General features: G+C 41.2%; 1 protein-coding gene across 10 annotated transcripts in view; it reads left to right on the forward strand.

Annotated features, from left to right (window-relative positions):
- Positions 1 to 22,350, forward strand: part of NMNAT2 (nicotinamide nucleotide adenylyltransferase 2) — a 193,037-nt gene that overhangs the window by 25,111 nt on the left and 145,576 nt on the right. For 6 of the 10 annotated variants that reach the window (XM_072733219.1, XM_072733220.1, XM_026001158.2 and 3 more), the window contains 2 exons: positions 11,430 to 11,526; positions 14,742 to 14,887. In XM_072733219.1, the coding sequence (XP_072589320.1) occupies positions 14,803 to 14,887 (85 nt within the window). In that variant the 5' untranslated portion in view covers positions 11,430 to 11,526; positions 14,742 to 14,802. Of the gene's footprint in view, positions 1 to 11,429; positions 11,527 to 14,194; positions 14,404 to 14,741; positions 14,888 to 22,350 lie in introns of those variants that run through there. The other 4 variants (XM_072733221.1, XM_072733214.1, XM_072733222.1 and 1 more) reach the window with 2 other exon arrangements.

Here is a 22,350-nt window from a genome sequence, read left to right on the forward strand (position 1 = left end):
GAAAATTAATCTGCACCATAACAGTTTCATACTATAAGTAAATTTTTGCTTCAATATTGTCTTTGTCAACCCAATTTTAACAGATTATTAGCAGAAGTATGGTAGTATGAACTTAAAAAATAATTTTGATTTAACTAATATTTTCCTCAGAAGTATATTTTGGGGTGCACTGTTGAATAAATGGACAGTTTAATGTTGTATTTGGAGTTAAAAACAAATTCGCTGTTTAAAATGCAAAGCAATTATCAGTAAAACATCCTGAATTTTAGCCAGTCAATTAAAAATCAGAGTAAGTCAACAAGTGACAAAGCAAAAGGAGCTTTCATTGCCCTCTCCTTATTTGCATTGTCAACTTCAACCTGAGCCCTTTATGCAAAACCAGCCCTCCCATGTATCTCATAAGGGGCGAGTTGGTGAAGGATCTATTGATAATGGGACCAGGGCACCTGGCAAAGGAAGTGGGACCTGAAATTCATCTAGAGGAAGAAGTATCTTTTCTAATTTATGCAGAGATGTCAAATGGGGTAATGGTGCCCTAGCTGAAGAATCCTTTCCTTTGCCAAGTTTGTTGTATTAGTCAGGATACATATAGCCGCAAGTCACAGAGCATATGACAAAGAACATCTTAAGTAATTAACTCATTTATCTGGAGATAGATGGTTCCAGGTTTGGGAGGTGGCTCAATGATGCCATTAAAGTTTTGTTTTGTTTTGTTTTGTTTTAATCTTTCCACTCTGACATCCTTGAGTGTTTATCCCTGGATGGTCATCTTATGATAACAAAATTGTTGCGACAGTTCCAAGATCACATCTTTATACAATTGTATGGAAATCCCACCTCTGTTTTTATCAGAAATAAAAATTATTTGCATCCTCCCACCCAGCCAACTTTCCCTCATGTATCATTGGCCAGAACTAGGTCACATAGCTACATTGGCTTTACAGAGAGGTGGAAATGGCTGCCTAAAAAAAAGGAAGAGAGTTGGCAACCAACAGTGTCTACCACACCCATAAAAGAAAAGGCTCTTTTTTACTTTCTGTTTCAAAGGCAGGCTCCATATCTAGTAAGCAAAGAGCATCTCAACCACCCTTTTCTTTGACTGGAATTTTTTTGAATCGCTTTGTAATCTCTATACTACCACAGTCATTCAGACTAAATGGAAAGAAGATAAGTCTTAGTTGGTTTGAAATAAAAAAGGTTATAGAATAATTTTAGTAACTTGTGTGTCTATCACTTTAAACTGCACCTTCTCTATAAAAACTGGGCTAGCTGGAAAAGGCCAAGAATGAATCCTTTGGAGGGAGCTTTGAGGAAAGAACATTCTTTGTATATAAATAGATCTACCAAGCTTCTTTTTTTTTTTTTTTTAAGATTTTATTTATTTATTCATTAGAGAGACAGAGACACAGATGGAGAAAGAAGCAGGCTCCATGCAGAGAGCCAGATGTGGGACTTGATCCGGGGACTCCAGGATCACGCCCTGGGCTGAAGGCAGGCGCTAAACCACTGAGCCACCCAGGGATCCCCTCTACCAAGCTTCTTAAACATTGTTTTTCTGCAACCCTGTTTAGCATATATATTTTTTGTGTATGCAGAATGGAGGAGTGGCTGATCAAGGGAGCAACTAAAAGAAACGCAAAGTAACAAATGTTGGCTTTTCAATTTAGTTTCCTAAATTATAAGGAATCTTGGTATTTAGAGAAATCCTATTTGTGACACCTTCTCTAAAACAAGAAATCAATCAATAGTCAAATAACCACTCCCTAATTACCTGTTTACATGTAAACATGGATTTGCATATATGAAGTTTGGCTAAAATATAATATGCTTTTCTGTCTTGGTTTCCCTTAGTTATATTATTTTCAATAGTACTCACATCTCTTATAACAAAAATTTCCCTGGAAAATTAAATTTTTGTTTTTATGCTCCCCAATCAAGACACTTCCCTCTCTCCACACACATACATCAAACAAATATACCAAACCCTACTTTACACTTAGAAAAAGTCCATCTGAAAGGAAGGAAGGAAGGAAGGAAGAAAAGAAAGAAAGAAAAAAGAAAAGGAAAAGAAAATCCATCTTGTCCAAACTTGCCTATTTTTCCTTAGTGGAGCTTTTAGGAGAAGGTGTGAGCAACCTTCATTCTTCCCCCTCTGAATTCCGTGCCCAAGATTGAGAAATTAAAGCTGATCCAGGTCTTTTTCCTGTGAAAAGTTCTTTTCTTTCAGTGTTTGTCCTAAGGTTACTAAAGTGCACAGTGGTAAGAACATGTCACAATCAGCCATGAAGGCAGCTTCTTATTCATTGCATTGTGAGACTGCCTCCTTTTCCATAGCATACTTCATTTTAATCCATGTTGTGACTCCTGCATTTTCCTGGGGAGGCTGAGAAAGCAAAAGACTCATCATTTCTAATTATACAAAGTTTGATTACTTCAAAGAACCCTTTTGATGCTATTTACATGAAGAAAGGAACCCTTTACTATTTGCAAATAACATTTCTTCTACTGTGATGAATTTGCTCAAATCATCTTGTAGACCACCTCAACATATGGGGATCTAAAGGAAGATTTTAAAGTATTTTTTACCAAAACCAGCCCATGCTTTCCTTCTGTCAGGAAGTCTTCCTTAAAAGATGTCCCCTGGGACTAAGGGATCCACCAACTAGGAGAAAGTTCAAAGACTCGCTGAATCAAAAAACTTTCAAAGTCTCACAGCTGAAGGGGAAGAGAGCCTCAGCAGAGGTGGGCTGGTGTGGGAGGAAGCAGAGCAAAGGTGCTGGTGGTCATAGGCCATGAATGCTGTCTTACCTACCCCACGTATCACTGGAATTCCAAGTCCTGGGACTCTGGCTGGCAATCGTTTCTGGATAGGTTGATGTGGTTGGCCTTTAGCTGGAAATGTCACTGGGCTACAGAGTGGGCTGGCATAGCTTTCTGTCTCTGTCCAGCCTAGCTATCATGTTTGAGAGCCAAAAGACCCTTACCTACCTCATTGTCCTGTGGCTGATACAGGAAGGTGTGTACCCTCATCTACAGTCTCCCTTCAAAAAGATAGTCTGAAGCTTTGAAACAGGAGTGGACCCTGGACTCTGAAAACACGGGTTAAAATTCTGGCTCTGCCATGTGTAGTGGCTGAATGAATGATCTTGAGCAAATCATTTGATACCCCTGACTTTTTCCTCATTTGGAAAGTTGTGAGAACCATTCCTGCCAACCTCTAACCCCCTCCACACACCCAGGTTTAGAGTCACATACAGAAAACATGACTTTTAAGCTTACCTCAAAATGTCCTTTCCTCCCTTCACTTAAAAATAAAAGGTGTGGAGAGTGAGAAGAGCTCCCATCCAGAGGGATGGCAGGAGAAAAATTGGTAGCCTGTGCAGACTAATGGACATGCAAGGCAAGGGCAGTTCAAGAGAACACCATTAATCACACACAGCCATAAAGGTGAGTCATAGAATGTACACCCCCACCTTTACAAAGTGAAAAGTCAGACCTTCCAGAGTTTAGGACCTCTAGGTGCATCTTCTAAGGTTAGTTCAAATAGCTACATGGCCATCTGTCAGCATTAAAACTGAGGGTGAATTGGATGTGTTCATTAACTTGGTTGTGGTAATTATTTTACTATATGTGTGTGTTTCTGTATATATAATAAAATCATGTCATTTACTTAAAATATACACAATTTTATCTGTGAATTCTATTTCAATAAAGCTGGGGAGGAAAGACTGAGAGTGTATTTTTATGGATTCCCAACATTCTATAATGTCCTTGCACTTTGCTTTCTAGAGTGTATCTACCAGTAATTTTAAAAACTGTCTGTACACACATATCCATGCACAGTAGCTCTCAGTCCCAGGCTCTCCCCTCCTTCTTTGAGTTACCCTTTAGTCCCTCCTCCCTGAGAAACAGCTGCATGCAAGGTGAGTTCTTTCCTTCCTGCTTTCATTTTCTCTTCCACCCAGGGCCAGGGCTCAGATAAGCCTAGGGTGACTATTGCCTGCATTTGCTGAGACAGGGACTAATTAGTGCAAATGCCACCAGACCTGGCAAAAGTAGGGAAGCTCTATAGTCTCCCAAAGTCTTCTCCACAAATTCCAAGGTCAGATCAGCTGCATCTGTATTGTATCATGGGGCCGGTCAACCCAGGGATGGAGGACTATCTTCCTTTCACCAGGTACTATAGTGTCCTTCAGGTGGAAGAAATAAATCATAGAGCCAACTCCTTTTGGTTCCCCCATGGCTGCTTATTCATCCTTCCCTCTCTGAGGCCACTTCTGAGCAGCTCCTACTGCCCTGGTGGAAATAGCTCTCTCTGTCTCCTAACAAGACCCCTTGCTTATCTGCACCCTAAAGGAGGATTGGCCCACATGACAGGAAGTGAAAGAGCTGAGGGGAAAATGAGTGGGAGGCGGTTACAAACACCAGGGGCCCTCCGTGTCCTGTTCACCTTAAGTCACAACAGGAGCAACCAAAGAGTGTTACCTTACAAACCAAAACTTAGTCTCTAACTTCACCCCAGTACCTTTTCCCGTGATGAGTAATAAGTCAGTCAGACTTATCCTCTTTGATGGTCTGAAATCTTCAATTCTCCCTCATTCTCAACCAAAACTAATTGCTGTAGCTAGCAGCCTGGAGGTTCTGTTCTGGATACTTACTCGGCTACAACCTTGAGGAAGTCACTTAAACTGCCTGAACCTTGCTTGCTTTCCTCATGAAAAATCCAAAACAGGGCCTGTGAACGCTTAGCTCACAGTACCATTCATTGTAAGGATCCCATAGAATAACATATGTAAGAGCACTGTGTGTGCTAAATGGCTCTATATACGTAAGCAATTATTAGATCAAACTCTTAATAACATCTTAATCACAACTGTGCTCTGTTAGTCCCTTGCAGAATCCTGGAGTCCTCTGCTCATCTATCTCTCTTTTCCCAATCATTATCTATCATTCTGCTTGATTCATCTTTCCCACATTCTCCCTTCCCCTACTCATGAAACACACATGCACAAAACCTATAATTCGTTCACCCATTATTCTAAGTCCTGTCAATCAGTTTCTTTTTCATTGCATATTTACATTTCCAAAATAACCACATTTACATATAATTTTCTCTTGCCCACACAAAAAGTGGGTACAGCTAGATACGGCATTTAAGGGGGTGTGGCAGATTTCAATTCAGGAAACAAACAACTGTAGGTATTTTAAGCAGAAAGGGATTAAAAACAAGGAATGAAGTGCTTACGAAATTCACTGGAAGAGCTAACTAAGTTGAAGTTAGGGGCCACCACTGAGGTCTAGATTTTAAGGGCATACCACAACAGCTGTAGTCCAGAGGTCAGCTGTCTATTTGCCTCTCAATACCCATGACTTCAGTAACTAGAATCTGGGGACTACTGGAATGTGGGTTGACCTCATATCAAGTGTTGCTTAGCAGCAAGAGCAATAGCAAGATGGCCTTTACCTCACTGCTGCCTTCCAAATCTCATACAAGGGCATTGCCCTGGCAGACTTTAATTAGTATCCAGAAATCTCATTGCAAAGGACTCTGAGAAATGTCATTTCTGACTTTCTAGGGCCAAAAGTTCAGGGATGTACACACAGGGCTTTAGAAATGGATGTCTACTTCATGTGACAATAACCTACCTGCTCAAGACTGACTTCATACTCCTTACAGAGTAAACACCATGATCACCTAAAAGAGAGCTTGAGGGAATGGGGGAAGAAAAGGTACACAGATCTTGTAGTTGTAGCCTTTACAAATACCTGTTGGGATTTATTTGGGGGCAGTCCTCTTCTTGGTTTTTAAGACACGTAGCTCAGAATAAGAATTAAAAAAATATGCAAAGAGAGTCAGCCATAAGCAAAAATTATTCCACATTAAGGCAAAAATGATTCCACACTTACCATGGGCCACACTGTGATAGATAACTGGGGACAGAACACTGAACAAGACAGAAGCTGTTCCTGTTGAGACAGAGGTATTAGAAGTGTCTGGTTGACTGCTCAGGTTCAAAGCCTATCTACGTCACTTATTAGCTGTCTGGCTTGAACAACTTCTCAGTTGTTCAAGTCCCAGCTTCCTCTTGTGTAAGCCAGATGTAATCAAAGAACCTACTTAATTGAGATATAGTAAAAAGAAAATGAGACAACACATGTAGAGTGCCAAGCATACTGCCTGGTACATCATAAGGTCTAAATAAATATTGGTGAAGGGTATAAGCAAATCAAAAGGCAATTACAGGACAGGACACTATGATAATGAAATGATACAAGAAAAAGAGCACATATGAGGAGAGACATTAATTCAGGCCTAGGGGGCTCACCAGAGACTCAGGAAATAAATTAAGTAAATTCTGGGTTGGTATTTGCTGGCTAGGAGAGAGCATTCTACATTTGATGACTAAAGAAAGTTCAGTGTTGCTGGAGCAGAGGGAGTGGAATGAGATTGGAAGGCAATTAGCCAGGTCATGAGGGGACTTGTAAGACTTTTAAGAGTTTGGGACACTTGGGTGGCTCAGTGGTTGACCATCTGCCTTTGGCACTGGGAGTGATCCTGGAATCCCAGGATCAAGTCCTGAGATTGAGTCCCGCATCGGGCTCTTTGCGTGGAGCCTGCTTCTCCCTCTGCCTGTGTCTGTGCCGCTCTCTCTGTAATGAATAAATAAAATCTCAAAAAAAAAAAAAACTTTTAAGAGTTTGAATTTTGGGGTGCCTGGGGGGCTCAGTTAAGTGTCTGCCTTCAGCTCAGGTTATGATCTCGGGGTCCTGGGATCAAGCCCCAAGTTGGCTTTCTTTGTTAATTTTAATTAGGAAACAAAAATCCCTTAACAAATTTATCTTCTAAGATAACAGATCAATGCTATCATAGTGGCCTCCAGAAGCATATGTGCCATATTAGTTATTTCACACAGTGGAGATGTTCATATTGAAATTTTCAGGCCATGTGGAAAAAGATGGAGCAGGGACTATATTTACATCCAGCTTTTGTTTTGATGTGTTTGGGGTAGTAGAAGTGGGACAGGGCCCCCTTACAACTCCAACTGAATAAATGGGCAGAAGCAGATCTACTTTTTGGCCTCTGATGAGTAGACTAAGATAGTTGTTACATGACTCAAGCTGAGCTAATAGAATTATATCTCTACAGCTTGTACTAAGGCAGAGAAACTGGGGTCAGTGGATGTTGGGGATTGGAACTCATGTATAGTCTGTGTCAAGGTGTGGCCCATGAAAATCCAAATCACTCTTACAGAACAGCAGGAACCAAGATCCCTTCAGAGAACCTGGTATACAGAGAGAGAGGGATGACGCTGATGCATGGCACAGGCAACAGATCACATGGAGGAAAGAGAGAGGGGAAGGGAGAGAAACAAAAGGAATTTAAAACTTCTGGTTGCCAGGCAAGGACATCTTGGAGAGTATTTAGTTTTCATGTTCCAAAGAGTATTTCCAACATTCTTCAATCCTTGAAAGCTACAGCACAAACATCCTGGATTCATCTAGGGTTATGTTTACCTTGGCATGCTTTGCTCCTTTCCCACCAGCTTCTACCTTCCCACCAGTCAGTAAGTCTCAGCTTACACCCTACAAGAAACTGGAGTTCTGATTATTAACAAGACATGCTCTTGGGTTCAATCAGATTATTTAACTACAGGTCTACACTATATATTTTCTTCTTATAGCAACTTTGACGACATAATTTTGCCAAGCTTTTCTACTGTGCTCTATAACAATCCTGCCCAGCCGAGCATGAATGGAATTGGCCTCCTTCCTGTTTTCCTTCCCCCTTCGAACCCAGCATGGACAAATGACCCAGGTTGGGCCAATTAGAATACTTCTCTTTCTAATCACAGTGAGTGATCAGGAATGGGCACAAGATCAGTACAAGATAATCAGCGTCTTCCTTAAGACTTTACTGGCATTCCTTGGAAGGATGCGTCCTTTTTTCAATGGGATTATGATCTGTAAGGACAATGTCATTTGAGGCTTCCAGCAGCCATGCTGCTTTCATGTGAAGAGTACCCTTCTGAAAAAAAAGCAATCACAAAGGAAAGTAAATGGAGAGATGGTAAGAGAAAGAAATGGAGTCATAATGATGATATTATTTGAACTCTTGGATACAGATTTCTCAAAAGCTAGGTCTGCTCTTTAGGCTTCTGTTATATATATGAGATATTATGATGTTTCGGTATCTTAAAAAACTTTTCTCTCTCTCTGGGGAGAGCCTTCCCTGAGCTAGCCAATTCTTAGAGATAGCAAAGTGCTCAACAAAGGGCATACCTTTGAAAGGCAAACTAATAGAGTCAGACATCCTCTATCTGACCCATAAACTCCAGGGGGCAATATCATCTGCCTTAATTATCCTAGGGCCAAAAATACCAGGCAACCAGGGACCACACCTAGAGCACAAAGCCCTCCAAAATTATTCAAATTAGCCTTCCCTAAACTACCTACTCTGCCCTGCCTTGCCTTTTCTGTGGAAATAAAGGCCCATGGCCTAAGCTCTCTCCTCACTCCTATCTTCCACCTCCTAATCATCCTGGTGTTTCTCTCTGTGGCTGGGAGAAACATGTCATGCTTCCAGGCTCTAGGACCTGTGAGGATAATAAGTTTTGTTTTCTTGGGTCTCTCCTGTGTCTCCTCTTCTGTCCCTACCTGGCTGACCATCTCATAAATGACTACAAAACAACTTCCTTCACATAGATCAATAAATTCTCTCTTTGTTGTAAGCTGGTTTGAATAGAGTTCATGTTATGGATTTCTGAAATAGTCCTGAGTAATCCAAGCAACTTATAAAATCTAAAAATGGCAGCTACCACCTTGAGCCACCTCACCTCCACCAACAAAATGAATACAGGTTGTGAAGACTGAAACAGGTCCAAGTGGAGCAAATTTTTCCTATGCTTCTATTTCTTCTGAAATCAGTTAAGTTAGTACTGGCAAGTTCTAAGAGTAGCTCAGCTGTACCACTGTTATTTTCTGCATTTCATAGGTTTGGGGAATCACGGGAATGAAATTCTAGGTCGATCTCACTTAACTGAATTGTGAGGTATTGACAATGAGAAAAAATATTTTGTATTTTAAGTGGTCTATCCTTTATTTAACACTCCCTGGAGCCAAATGTGTTTTCCATTTGGGTGATGTAAAGAAGAGAAGCAGAGATATTCTCAGATGTCATTTTAGTGAATACATATCTTCTTTTTTAACTTTTTTTTTTTTTTTTGAGAGAGAGAGAGAGAGCATGAGCATGGAGAGGGGCAGAGGGTGATGGAGAGAGAGAATCTCAAGCAGACTCATGCTCAGCACAAAGCCAGGTACAGGGCTCAGAACCCTGAGATCATGACTTGAGCCAAAATCAGGAGTCAGATGCTCAACTGGCTGAGCCACCCAGGCACCCCAATACTTATCCTTCTTATCTTTCTTTCTAAGTCTGCTAGAACTGAATTTCTACCTCCTAATGTTGCTTTTGGGAAAACTTCATAAGTTGTGAGATCTTAAGTCTCAAGATGAAAATAATGATTTATTTTCTCCTCCTCCCCATCTGAAAGAAACCATGATGAATAAATCAGCAAATATCTGAGCTAGCTGAAGAAATTTATTTTTAATGGTATACAATGTTTATCAGTTATTAAAACCTGTGGTGCCAGCAGTATTGCTGTTTGTAATTGATAGCCAGACTTTAGATTTTAGAAACATTTTTAATTTGTGAAAATTGATTTGAATGATAAGAAAAATTATAAATCTGAGTGAGGTTTTGGGGATTTAGAGCCAGAGGAAGGGGAATCTTGACCTAGGGACATTTTTCACTTCACAGTTGTACAAATACTTGCTTCTGGAGATGATGGGGAAAATAATGCTAATCATTTTAGCTGTATCCCTGAAGATGTTCATCTCAAAGAAAAGTGGAAAAGGCAGAGAGAATTATACAAATGTACAGGCTTGTAGAGAATCCCAAGGAGTCATGGTTCTCTCAGAATATTTTTTACATTACAGGAAAACATTAAATATTCACTTTCTGACTTTATGACAAGGACTAAAGGAGCCACATAAACATGTGTGCCTTTCTGCTCTTCCTTAAAGGATGACCCCTAATATTAGCTTGTAACCAGCTTTGTAAACATGGAATAGTTTCCCCTTGATCTGTGGTATAAATGGATGATTAATCTGGACTACGTGAATAGGGAGAGAAAGGAACGTGTGTATCCACTCTGCTAGACTTCACATGTGTACATTTCAAATCCGACCCAATAGACACTTCTACCTACCCTTCAGAACCAATATTGACAGCAGGGAAAGTTCTGGGTTGGACTGTCCGTCTTGAGCCATTTGGAAACTAAACTGGCTAGAGCAGATTGCAAGATTTAAGCTGTGGGAGAATGACTCTGGTACCTTTTCAGCCTAAAGCAATTACCCAGCTGTTGGAAAGTTGAAATATTGGACCAAATTATATTACCTCAGTTAAAATAAGTATTCCCGAGAATAGATCACTATATATATTAAGGTACATGTATTATGCAAGAGTTGACATTCCCATTTCTATATCTCATGAACCAGCCTTGGAATCCTCCCCGAAAATAAATTTGTTATTAGTATCTTTTTGGCTATTTGCTTTTGTTGGTTAATATATACACTACTGGCACATTTCCAAAGCTATTACCCTATAATATCAGAACTTCCAGAAACTTCTTTGACAAAGCCATCAATAGAAACAACTAAACACTTAAAAGCAATAGGAGTTTTGTAGGTAACAACTATGGAGTTTGACCAAAAGCTTACATTATGCTTTTTAAAAAGTCAGTGACTCACAGATGGTGCTATTTGATCCATATAGCATCCCTTAAAGTACACAGGGCACATTTTAAAGTCGCTCCAGGTGACAAAACAGAATCGGCAATAAATGACTTGCCCAAAGCCAAACAATTAACAGGTGGCAGAACCAGAACTTGTTCTCCATGTCTTTATTATTTTTTAAATTTCTTTTTTAATTGTAAGTAGGCTCTCTCCCCAACGTGGGGCTTGAATTTATGACCTTGAGATCAAGAGTCACATGCTCTACTGACTGAGCCACAAGACACCCCTCCCAATGTTTTTATATTCCAATTCCAGAGCCCTCTTTGGGAATACAGAAATTACATATAAGCATAAGGAAAATGACAAGAGACAATTAGAATCACAACCAATTAATCTAACCAACAGAATTTAAACTATTACTTAAGACATAACCTACAAGACTGAAAATATTAATTGCATTGTATAACACACTCATGTGTCATTGTTACTCTCTGGGCACTGGGCTGGTAAAAAAGGTTTTTGATCTTAATTCATCAGTAAATATTTACTGACCACTCTTGTGTGTGGGAATCCTGAATTGGATATTTTCTTTTTTCTTTTTTTCTTTTTTTTTTTTTTTTACTAAAATTAACTTGTAGAATTGAGTGACCAGTCATTCCAGCAAGTTAACACTGAATTTTGCTCTCCACTCTTCCATTTCTCCTGGATAAAGAAGAGAAAAAAACCTAAGATGTGGTAAGGCAATTCTCAGTCTGTTCTTCATACCTCTGCTAAGAAGTCCCATTCTCTCATTTATAAAATAGGTATCACTTATTGACCACCTACTATATGCTATGTATTCCACATCTATTATCAGTAATCTTCACATCTCTGTGGCTTAGTGGGTATAGTTACCCTCATTTTTACAAATGTGGTTAGTATAGCATAGCACATTGAAACACAATGAGATATGGGTCAAGAGCAGGTCCTTTGATAAAAAACTATTAGAGTTTGAATCTGGCTCCATACATACTAGTTTTCTGAACTTGGACCAGTTCTGTCATTTTTCCGTGCTCCTTTGTCCCTCTCTAAAATGGGATAAATTACATGAACTTATTAGAATTATATGAACTCACAATTAGAGTTATTGTGAATGTTAAATGAATTCACATCTGTAAACAGCTTATAGTGCCTGGGCTTCTAGTGGTACTCAATGAATGTTAACCACTATTATTAATTTGATGTGCCCCACGGCTGAATCTGAGGGACTCTTTTCTTCTTTATACATCTGTTACTCCCTAGATGACCTCATTTAATCCTATGGTTTTAAATATAGAACTATACTGATGACTCCAGAATTCATATCTCCTGCCAAACCAATGCTTTTTGAGTGTTAGTCAACTCATGTCACTTCTCCACTCAAAACCCTCCAGTGACTTCCTATGTCTCTCTGAAAAAGCCAAAGCCCTGGCCAGAGCCTACAAGGCCCTATGTGTCTGTCCTACTTTTCTAGTCTGTCTTCAACTGCTTTTCACTTTCTTTCATTTCTCCAGCAATACATGTATGTGTGCTTCTTGAACATTCCCTAACACTCTTGCTCATCAGACTCTTTTCACTTACTATTCTGCACATATAGTCAAACGACATATTCCTTCACTTGCTTCAGGTCTCCTGCTCAAATACCATCTTAACAAAGATGGCATCCCCAGCCACCTTGTGTAAAGGAGGATTTATTTCCCTTTCCTTTTCTTCTTACCCTGCTTTATTTTTCATTGTGGTATCTATTGTCATTATGCTTATTCATTTTTTTTTATGGTCTGTTTTCCCCCCTAGCATGTAAACTCTAGTAAAGTAGGGACTTTGTTTTATTCACAGTCCCTAAAGCAAGTGCCTTGCACATGGCAGACACTCCATAAAATATTTATTGCTTAACTATAATTATGCTAATTGCCCAGCTAGTGTCAGAGTTCCATACCCAAGTCAGCCTCCCTTCAGTATCTCTTGCACTTTCTACCCCCACTAACCTGCATCACATGCCAGGGAAGATACAAACCCCATTATAAATATACATCAATTCATAGGACTTTTGTATCTGAACCAGAAATTTTGTGCATATTAGGGCTGATTTGCTATTCAGCATAACTTAGTAAATATTTACTGCAAATATTAGCAAAATTTGGCAAATATTTACGTGATCTTGAATAAGAAACAACAACCCACTAATATAGGGTAGCAATTTATTCAGGAATCTCAAAGCCTAGGAAAGGTAAATATTTGTACCTGTGGATCTCTAATTTCGGAATTGTTATGTACACCTAAAACTAAGACAACTTATGTGTCAATTATACCTCAACTTTTCAAAAGGCCATTAAAAAACAAGAATTAATAGATATCACAATATAACACTTGGTTATCCCTCAAACTTTCTTTCCCCATTTTCTCAATTTCAGCCCACTTCTTTGCGTAAGCCAAATTTCTAGACAAGTTCTTAGATCTCTCTTCACCTCATCCTTCACACCCAACCCATGTGAAAGACCAGGAATTCTATCTACCAAACAAATCCTGAGACCATCTGCTTTTCATCAACTTCACCTTTACAAATCCTAGCCCAAGGACAACTCCCCTTACCCTAGGTTACTAGCAGAATTTCCTGAACGTTTGCCTCACTCTCTCACTTTTTGCCTACCAGCCAGAGTAATCTTATAAAAATGTAAATTACTCATCACTCCCCTACTTAAAGCTTCAGTGGTTTCCTTTTGTTAGTCCTCTTTGAGTTATTCCACTTAGAAAAACACCCTGTCCCTATCCTAGCCTCCAAGCCCTACTTCATTCAGTCCTGAAGGACAGTCTAATCTTGTCTCCTAGTGCTTTCCCCTTCATGCACTCTAGTCACGCTGGCCTTCTTTCACAACTATGAGCACAATCAACCCTTCCTTGTCCCAAAATATGTGTACTAGCAGTTCCTTGCCATTTAGGTTGCAATCTGAATTTCACTTCCCTGGAGAGGCCTTCCCTGACTACTGGATTTAAAGTGGCTCCTCTCCCCCATTCACCTTTAGTTCTATTAGAGAGTGAAGGGCATCCTTATTGTGCACTGCACAATTACCATCTAATATTTTCCTCCCTTATCACCTATCTCTCTCCATTAGAATGTAAACTCCATCAAGAGGGTGAGTTTGCTTTATAGGCAGGGTTTATACACAGGGCCTCACACATAGTGAGCATTCAAGAAACACTTGTTGAATGGGCAAATCTTTGTCTCAACTTTGGGAGCTTACATAAGATCACAGTAGCTTCCTAATACAGCTTCAGTAACTCTGCCCCATATCTGTTCTCGGCATCGCTTCAACCCACAAAAGGTTCATTATTCCAGGGGAAGGATTCAGATTCCCCCTATTTCTTGGCAACCGCTAGGTGAAGATCTGGACTCAGTTCAACAGTCCAAAATCACCAGATGAGGGGAAAAAGAACGAAATTAGCATTCCTGACATGAACGATTGCCATTTCTCACTTAAAATTTTGAGGAAGAAAAAAAAAAATTCGTAAGATCAAACACTTTTGGAGTTGGAAATGTTAGAGAAAGTAGATGTGGCCAGAAGAATGTTAGCATGTGGGAGGAAAAGTCAGAAGGAGGTAAGAGAAAGAAAGGGCTCACACCATGCTGTGAGGATTCATGGCTCTGGGCTGGGATACTGTGTCTTGCCCTGCACCTAAACACTAAGGAAGAGCGTGATGGAGTGAGGCGGGTGGGGGCGAGGAGCGGGAGGAGAGGGAGACCAGGACGAGGGACGTGAAAAGGGCTAGAGAGAAAACAGGAGGACGGAGCCGAGCAATACAAAAGCAGCCTCGGCTTTCGCCGGAGCTGCAAGCGTTAAGGGGAGGCGGGGAGTGACGCGGTTTGCGTCTGGAGCGGCTCCTTGGAGTCCACAGCATCCACCGCCGGAGCCTCGCCTTCCTTTCTCCCTCTGCAGACATAGCGAGACACAAAAAAAGAGGCGACCCCTGAACCAGCGCGAGGGACCCGCCCGCACCATGACTGAGACCACCAAGACCCACGTTATCCTGCTTGCCTGCGGCAGCTTCAACCCCATCACCAAAGGGCACATTCAGATGTTCGGTGAGTCCTCCCGCCCGCCCCCGGAGGCTGCTTCCGCCTCTCCTTCCCGGCACCTGTGTTTTCCAGGGCGCCTGAACAGTAAGGCGCGTGCCCGCCTGGAGGGACGCGCCGGCTGGTGCCTCGGGTGGGAGGTCAGCCCCTCTAGGCCGGGCCCCGGGAGGGGCGCAGGCTGCGCTTCCCGGGCGTCCCCGGCTCCGGCCAGACCCGGCTCACCGGGGGCCGCCGGGTGGGGGAGGGGACGGGCCGGGGGACTGTGGGTCTGGGCCGGGCGGGAGCTTGGGGTGCCAGACCTGGGGCGCGGTGGTGCCGTAGTTTGGACACTTGGCCGGTGAGGGTCGGGGTGGGGTAGAAGGAAAGGCGGGGTGGGAGGTGGCGTGCTGCTTGTTTAGGACGGGGGGGGAAGCACGAAGGAGTTAAATGATGTATATGCCTTGCCTTGGAGACACAAACACACGCACGCACGGAGCACACCACCAGCAGGGCTGGAGCTTCGAGCTTCGAGGGGCTTCATTCGCGGTTCGGTCAAGGGCTCGGAGCGGCCCAGGGCGGATGTTCTTGAGGGTCGTGCACCGTGTGTCGGTCGCGCGGGGTGGATGGCGAGTGAAGGGGGCGGGGGCTGGCCAGCCTGGGCTTGGCCGCTGGACCCGCGGCCCGGGCGGGAGGGGCGGGGCGGGGCGGCGCTGCGGGCGGCCCTTCTCCAGCCGGCGTTGACGGATCCGGGCCCAAGTTGGCTGAGGCGCTCTGCCCAGGGCGGCGATGGCACCGGAAAGGCTTGCGGCGTGCGAGTGCGAGTGTGAGTGCGAGTGCGAGTGTGTGAGTGTGCGTGTGCGTGTGCGTGTGCGCGAGCGGGGCGGGGGCAGCGAGCATCGTCGCGCGTTTGTTTGCTGGGGGCTTTGGGGCGTGGAGAGAAAGGGGCGAGCGGTGGTTCCCGGCTGCTGGCCCGGGATTGCGCGGGGGGCACGGGGGGCGCGACGGATGCTTGTCGGAGGTCTCGGGCCGCCGGTGGACGCGGCTTCTCTGCTGCTCCGGTAGGACCCAGCGGCGCGGGGGCGAGCGCGGGCAGACCCTGAGGACCGACCCCAGGTCACTCCAGAAGCAGGCAGAGAGTAGAGGTTGGAAGTTGGGGTGCTCTTTTTTCTGTCATTGAAGGAAACAAGAAGGGGGGGGGGGGAGCGCTGGAGGTGGATGAGAGACCGGGAGGCCTCGCCTGCGCCAGCCCGCGGGCCGGCGAGGCGCTGTCCAGAGGCGGTGGTGCTGAAGCGCAGGGCGCGCCGAGCTGGCTCTGGACACACGTGTCCACCTCCAGCCCGAGGACTGTGTGAGCCCTGCAAGGGCTGTTGAATGAAAGAAACATCATACCGGTAAAGACCGAGCGAGGTGGCTTTGGCTGAAACTACTCTTCTCTTAGACGCAAGAGGTGCGTTGAACTGGGCCCGCTTATTAAAAACCTCATGAAAAGAATATAGAGCTACTTTGAGCCGAGGCCAGATCAGATAGGCACATTATAGGATCCAAGGAGGGAGACTGAGAACTAGCCATCCCAACCTCACCATCCCTTCAGCTTTTAAAAGTGTCTTATTAGGAGCTAATGCTAACTTACCTATCAAATAAAGACTTTTACTTAAGCACTGGAGTATACCAGAGCATCTCATCATTCATCTAAGGGAATATCGGTACCCTCGGAACACTCTGCTTTTGCTGGTGCCTTTACCCGAATCCTGCTTTTCTTCTCTGTCCACGTTTCCTCTAGCCATTTCACATCACTGTAATTTATTCTTCTCCATTGCCCAGGCAGGATTGGGCATTCCTCTGGAACTCATTGGCTCTAGAAATCTTTAGTGAGCCATGAGGTTCTCCTTCTTTTCTCCCTGGGTCTAAAGTAGTCAATTCTATAGCTTTGGATTGGAAGAGGGGTAGATTTAAATCAAGAACTGAGGATTCTATCTTGCAGCTGAGAAGAGTTTGCTAACAGCGAGAAAGGCTTTTGTTAAGTCAATACGGATCTGCCAATTCTCCATGAGTTTAGGGGAGAGAATGTGTGGAAATAGACGTGGATTACAGCACACGGGTTTAGACATAGAATTGGGTGAAAGTAGGCTTTCTGACAGTAGTGACTCTTTGCTTGATAGTGGAACTGAGGAATAAGAATATCTATCAACAAAGCCTGTGAGTGTCCATTAGTTATGTGTAATCCAGAGAGCCACGTGGGAAGAGGATATGGTTTGCTCTCTGTGGTTTTAAGGAGCTTATAACCTAATGAAGGATTTAGCACATATACATATGAAAAGGAAACAAGAACAAGAACACAAAATACATATTAAACTATTCTTTGTAGAATTTCTTATGGGAATCTTTGAGCTCGTGATAAATTTTGTGATTTACTTCTGTAGTTTCTAGTTTACCAAGCCTTCACATCTCACTCATTCTTAGTAACAAGCTTACCAGAAAGGCATTGTTATCTCCATTTTACAAATAAGAAACTGATGTTCAGAGGTGAAGTGACTTTCTTAAGAGGCTTAGGTGACATGAAGAGTGGGTGGCAGAGTTGAGACTTGAAGCCTACATTCTTGATTCCGCTTGCAAAGGCCTTTGCCCTACACCAAATGCAGGAGCAAGTGCTCACTGATCTGACTGCATAATTCCATGAACTCTATTCCCTTCAAACATATACTAACAGAGATTAGAATTAAACTGGTCATCAACTAAATGAGATTCCTAAATATGCACTTTAAGAGCTTTTTTTCCATCTGAAATGAAATCAGTTAGCCATGAACTATTTTCTCTTTTTAAATGGCTTTTATAATCTTCTCCACAACCGTACAGAAATAAGATAATAAAGTTATCAAACTTTCTTTAAGGTTCCTGAAACTTGTAATCAAATTTTTAAAAAAGATTTTATTTATTTATTCATGACAGACAGAGAGAGAGAGAGAGAGAGAGAGAGAGAGAGGCAGAGACACAGGCAGAGGGAGAAGCAGGCTCCATGCAGGAAGCCTGATGTGGGACTCGATCCCAGGTCTCCAGGATCACACCCCAGGCCAAAGGCAGTGCTAAACCGCTGAGCCATCAGGGCTGCCCTCGAATTTTTTTTAAAGATCCGAACAGGACTTTGAAATTAGACATCTTTAATAGAGTTCCTATATTTGAAATCCAATTGCTTACCAAAGGAAAAAAAAAAGGACTATAAACAAAAAGAGATGTGCCATTCAAAACTAAAAACCCACTCTTTGTCTCTGAGAAGTGTATTTGTACAGTTCTCAATATTTGTAAATTTTTTTAAAAGATTTTATTTATTTACTTGACAGAGAGAAAGAGAGCAAGAGTAGGGGCAGAGGGTGAGGGAGCAGCAGGTTCCCCACTGAGCAGGGAGCCTGATGCTGATACCTGGCTTGATCCCAGGATCCCAGGATCATGACCTGAGCTGAAGGCAGATGCTTAATGGACTGAGCCACTCAGGCACTCCTGTAAAATATTTTAGAATGAACTTTTGATATTATTCCTAATTGTGGCTATAGAAACATACAGAAAAATTTAATATTTGTGATGGAGATATTTGACACTTAAATGCTTAACTATAACTACTCAAGGATGAGTAAATTTTTGGCAAAATAAACTCATAAACTAACAGTGTATTATTTCATGGGTCTGCCTTATTAATTAAGAGACTAACATGACATCTGAAGTTTTTTTTTTAATACCTAAGATTTAGTTATTAAGTAGGTAGAGATTATATTTCAGTCTAACTTTCTTTGCATTTATATTACTGTTTGTCAGTAAATTCACCCCTGGGAAATTAGATAGTAAGTTTAAATAGATAAGTAAGAAAGGACTGATCAGATAAGTTTTGTTGTAAAAAATAAAGAATTGAAGAACTTGATTACAGCTGAAACTTATTCTGGTTTTTGATGATTGCAAAATAACTGGATTTTTCAGTTTTTCTACTTCAAAATATTTTTACTTTGAGCAAGTGGGTCCTTTGAAAAAAAAAAAAAAGACAGGATCCAGTTCTGTCCCTCTTCAGGGGTAATGAAGAGGGCTTTTTACTTATTGTGGAGTTGGAAATGCAGCCCCTATTGCTACAACTAGAAATCATAAGAAAAATGGATTTCAGTTGCTACTAATATAGAGAAATGTCAAGAAACTATTTAATATGCTTGAAATGCCTGTAAAAAAGTAGTATTAAGCACAAAGTACTTTATACTTTTGGCAGCATTATCTTATGTGATCCTACCCTGCAAGTTAAATTGGGTTGGATAATATTATCGTTTCCCTTTTACAAATGACAAAACAGAGGTATAGATATAAGTCATTTGGTCAAGGTCATAAGCAAAATGAAAATAACACTAGTTTTCTGATATCTAGACTTTGTCTCTCAACCAGGATGCCTCAGAATTCCTTTAATCGCAACAATACCTATGAAAAGAGGAGTTACCTAACTTTAGTTATTAACAAAGGGTAATGAGAACCTTGTGAATTTTTGTCCTTGGTAACATGGGCCACTAACAAAATATATTCAACAAGGTATCTGTTCCCAATATCTTATCCTATAACAAGGAAAGGCTATTTCTTTTCTTATTACTCATATATTTTCCAAATAATTGTGTTGCTGGGACATTTTTTCCACCAGTCTCCCACTTCCTCCTTCCTCCCCACTCTTCTGTTACCACAACTAACACCTACTTATCCTTCAGATTTTAGCTTCAATGGTACTTCCTCAGGGAACCTCCACTGACTTCTAAATTAGTATGGTTACCCTGACATTTAATCCCACATCACCTTATACTTTCCATGTCATAACTCTCATCTCATTATATGCTTAATGACTATTTTCCATGCTAGACCTTAAGCTCTAGGAGAACAGAAACCATACCTGGCTTCATTATTGATTTCTTTCCTAGTACCTAGCATGGAGTAGGCCTTCCATAATAGTATAATATAATAATGGATGCAAATAGCAAGTCTTTCCTCCATCATAGTTGTTGAGTAAATAAAAAAAATAAATGAGTCTATAGAATCTTGTTCCAGGTAAAGGGCTGGGGTGGTGAGATAGAGAGCCATGACATATTAGAACAAAGGATGGTTCAAGGAGAAGGGGAGTGAGAGATAATACTGGAAAGGGAGATGGAAGTCTGATCGATTATGAAGGCTTCTAAGTCATGTTAAGGAATTTAAATTTTATCCCAATGACAATGAAAAAACATTGCAAGATTTTTAAAGGAATGTCATTGTAATATCTCTGAAGTTATGATTTAGTCAAATTTTGAATATAGATTGGTGAAAGGCAAGAATAAAAATGTAGTGACCAGCTAGGCACCTATTTCAGCAATACAGAGCTCAAGTAAGAGAAGATGGTCACCTCACCCAGGTTGGTGGTATCTGGAATGGAGAGTGAGTATATTTGAAAATATTTTGAAAGGTAAAAGGGATGTTTATTTGATGACTTGATAGGTCAGTGGGGGCAAAGTAGATCAGGGTAACTCTCAGGTTTCTGTCTCAGGTAGGTGAATAAAGAACATTGGAAGAGAAGCAGATTTAGCGTTGGTGGGGAAAGTGAAGATTCATACTTACTCTAAAATTTTGGAAATATGTATTCTAACCAAGCACTGATACAAAAAAAAAAAAAAAAGGAAATACTTAAATTCAAAGTGTCTTTGTAGCTAGGACATCTGAATCTTCTAATAAAAGCTCCCAGTAGGTCCTAGTTGGATTATTCAAAGTTCCTCATATGAGAAAGAACTGAAATTCATTAATATTATGGATGTAAAAAGATAAAATGAGTGTGCTGCTTTTTTAAAAAGTATGAACTTGGAGAAAATCAAGGTCCTAAAATTGACTCTTTTTTTTTTAATACTAGGATTGTGAAATTGGGAATAGTTGGTACAGTTCATTCTAGAACTTGCCCGCCACTGTGGTGATGGCTGTAATAATTTCAGCTGGATTTGAGCATTCTAACTCATTGATAAATTACAAGTCCACTAATGAAAGCTTATGGATCGATCATGATAGTTTCATTGGCAGGAACTATATCTGCTCATGACGTGAGAATAATGCCTGGAAAAGAAAATTTGGACATTTTTGTTCACATAAACAGGTGTTTGGTTTACTTTTGCCTGGTGAATTGATTACCTGAGCTTCATGTGGAACAAGCTAGCTATGAGAGGCAAATATCCCATCTAGAATGCATCCCAAACCAAGGGATAAGATAAAACCAAGAGGCTTGGGATCCCTGGGTGGTGCAGCGGTTTGGTGCCTGCCTTTGGCCCAGGGCGTGATCCTGGAGACCCGGGATCGAATCCCACATCGGGCTCCCGGTGCATGGAGCCTGCTTCTCCCTCTGCCTGTGTCTCTGCCTCTCTCTCTCTCTCTCTCTATCATAAATAAATAAAAATAAAAAAAAATTTTAAAAACACCCAAGAGGCTTGATGTTCTAATAATTTTGAAGTGAAGAAATATTAATTTTTAGTTTTTCTTCTCTTTCTGTTTTACTTGATTTTATTTTACATGTCTATGGCTTTTTTTTTTATTAGAAGATATGCTAGAAAAAAAAGAAGATATGCTAGAATTATCAGAATTAGAGGTTCATATGCCTTTTAGGAAAAAGTTTAAATTATTACTTAGTAGGAACATGCTTTAAAATATGAGTCTCTTTTTGTTTTTAAAAGATTTTATTTATTTAAGAGACACAGAGAGAGTGAGAGAGAGAAAGAGTAAGCACAAATGGGGTGAGGGTAGAGGGAGAAGCAGACTCCGCTGAGCAGGGAGCCTGATGGGGGACTCCATCCCGGAACTCCAGGACCATGACCTGAGTTGAAGGCAGGTGCCTAACTGACTGAGCCACCCGGGCACGCATCGAGAGAAACATTTCCAAACGCATTTCCAATGTTAGACCAAGGCAAATGAACAGCCTAGAAGTATGGAGGCAAACTAAAAAACATAGTTTTTAGTTCAAACTTGGACCTCTCAGTTTCAGAGATATCTTCAGACATGAGAGGAACATGCAAAATTGGATGGATTATCTTTATTTTCTGTTGTTTTTCTATTGATAGGCAATAGTTGTTGAAAGTAGTATATGGATGACTGGAAAAGAGAATAAAAGCCCACTTTTAAAAATGTTTCTTTAAAAGGTACCTGGCTGCTCAGTTAGCAGAGCATGTGACTCTTAATCTTGAGTTGTATGTTTAAACCCTATATTGGGTATAGGGATTACTTAAATAAAATAAAATCTTAAAAATAAAAAGTGTTTCTTTAAAAAAGATTCAAGTATAAATTTTATAATATCACCAAAGATACAATGTTCTGAATGTAGTGATTGTTTAATCAATATTTAATGACACTATAAAATACACATCTCTAGTAAAGTTCTTCTTCATTTTTTATTTATTTATTTGAGATACAGAGAAGGAAAGCACAAATGGGGGGGAGGGGCAGAGGGAGACAGGGAAGCAGACTCCCTGCTCAGCAGG

Source organism: Vulpes vulpes, chromosome 13, assembly GCF_048418805.1.
Source record: "Vulpes vulpes isolate BD-2025 chromosome 13, VulVul3, whole genome shotgun sequence".
Classification (NCBI taxonomy): Eukaryota; Metazoa; Chordata; class Mammalia; order Carnivora; family Canidae; genus Vulpes; species Vulpes vulpes.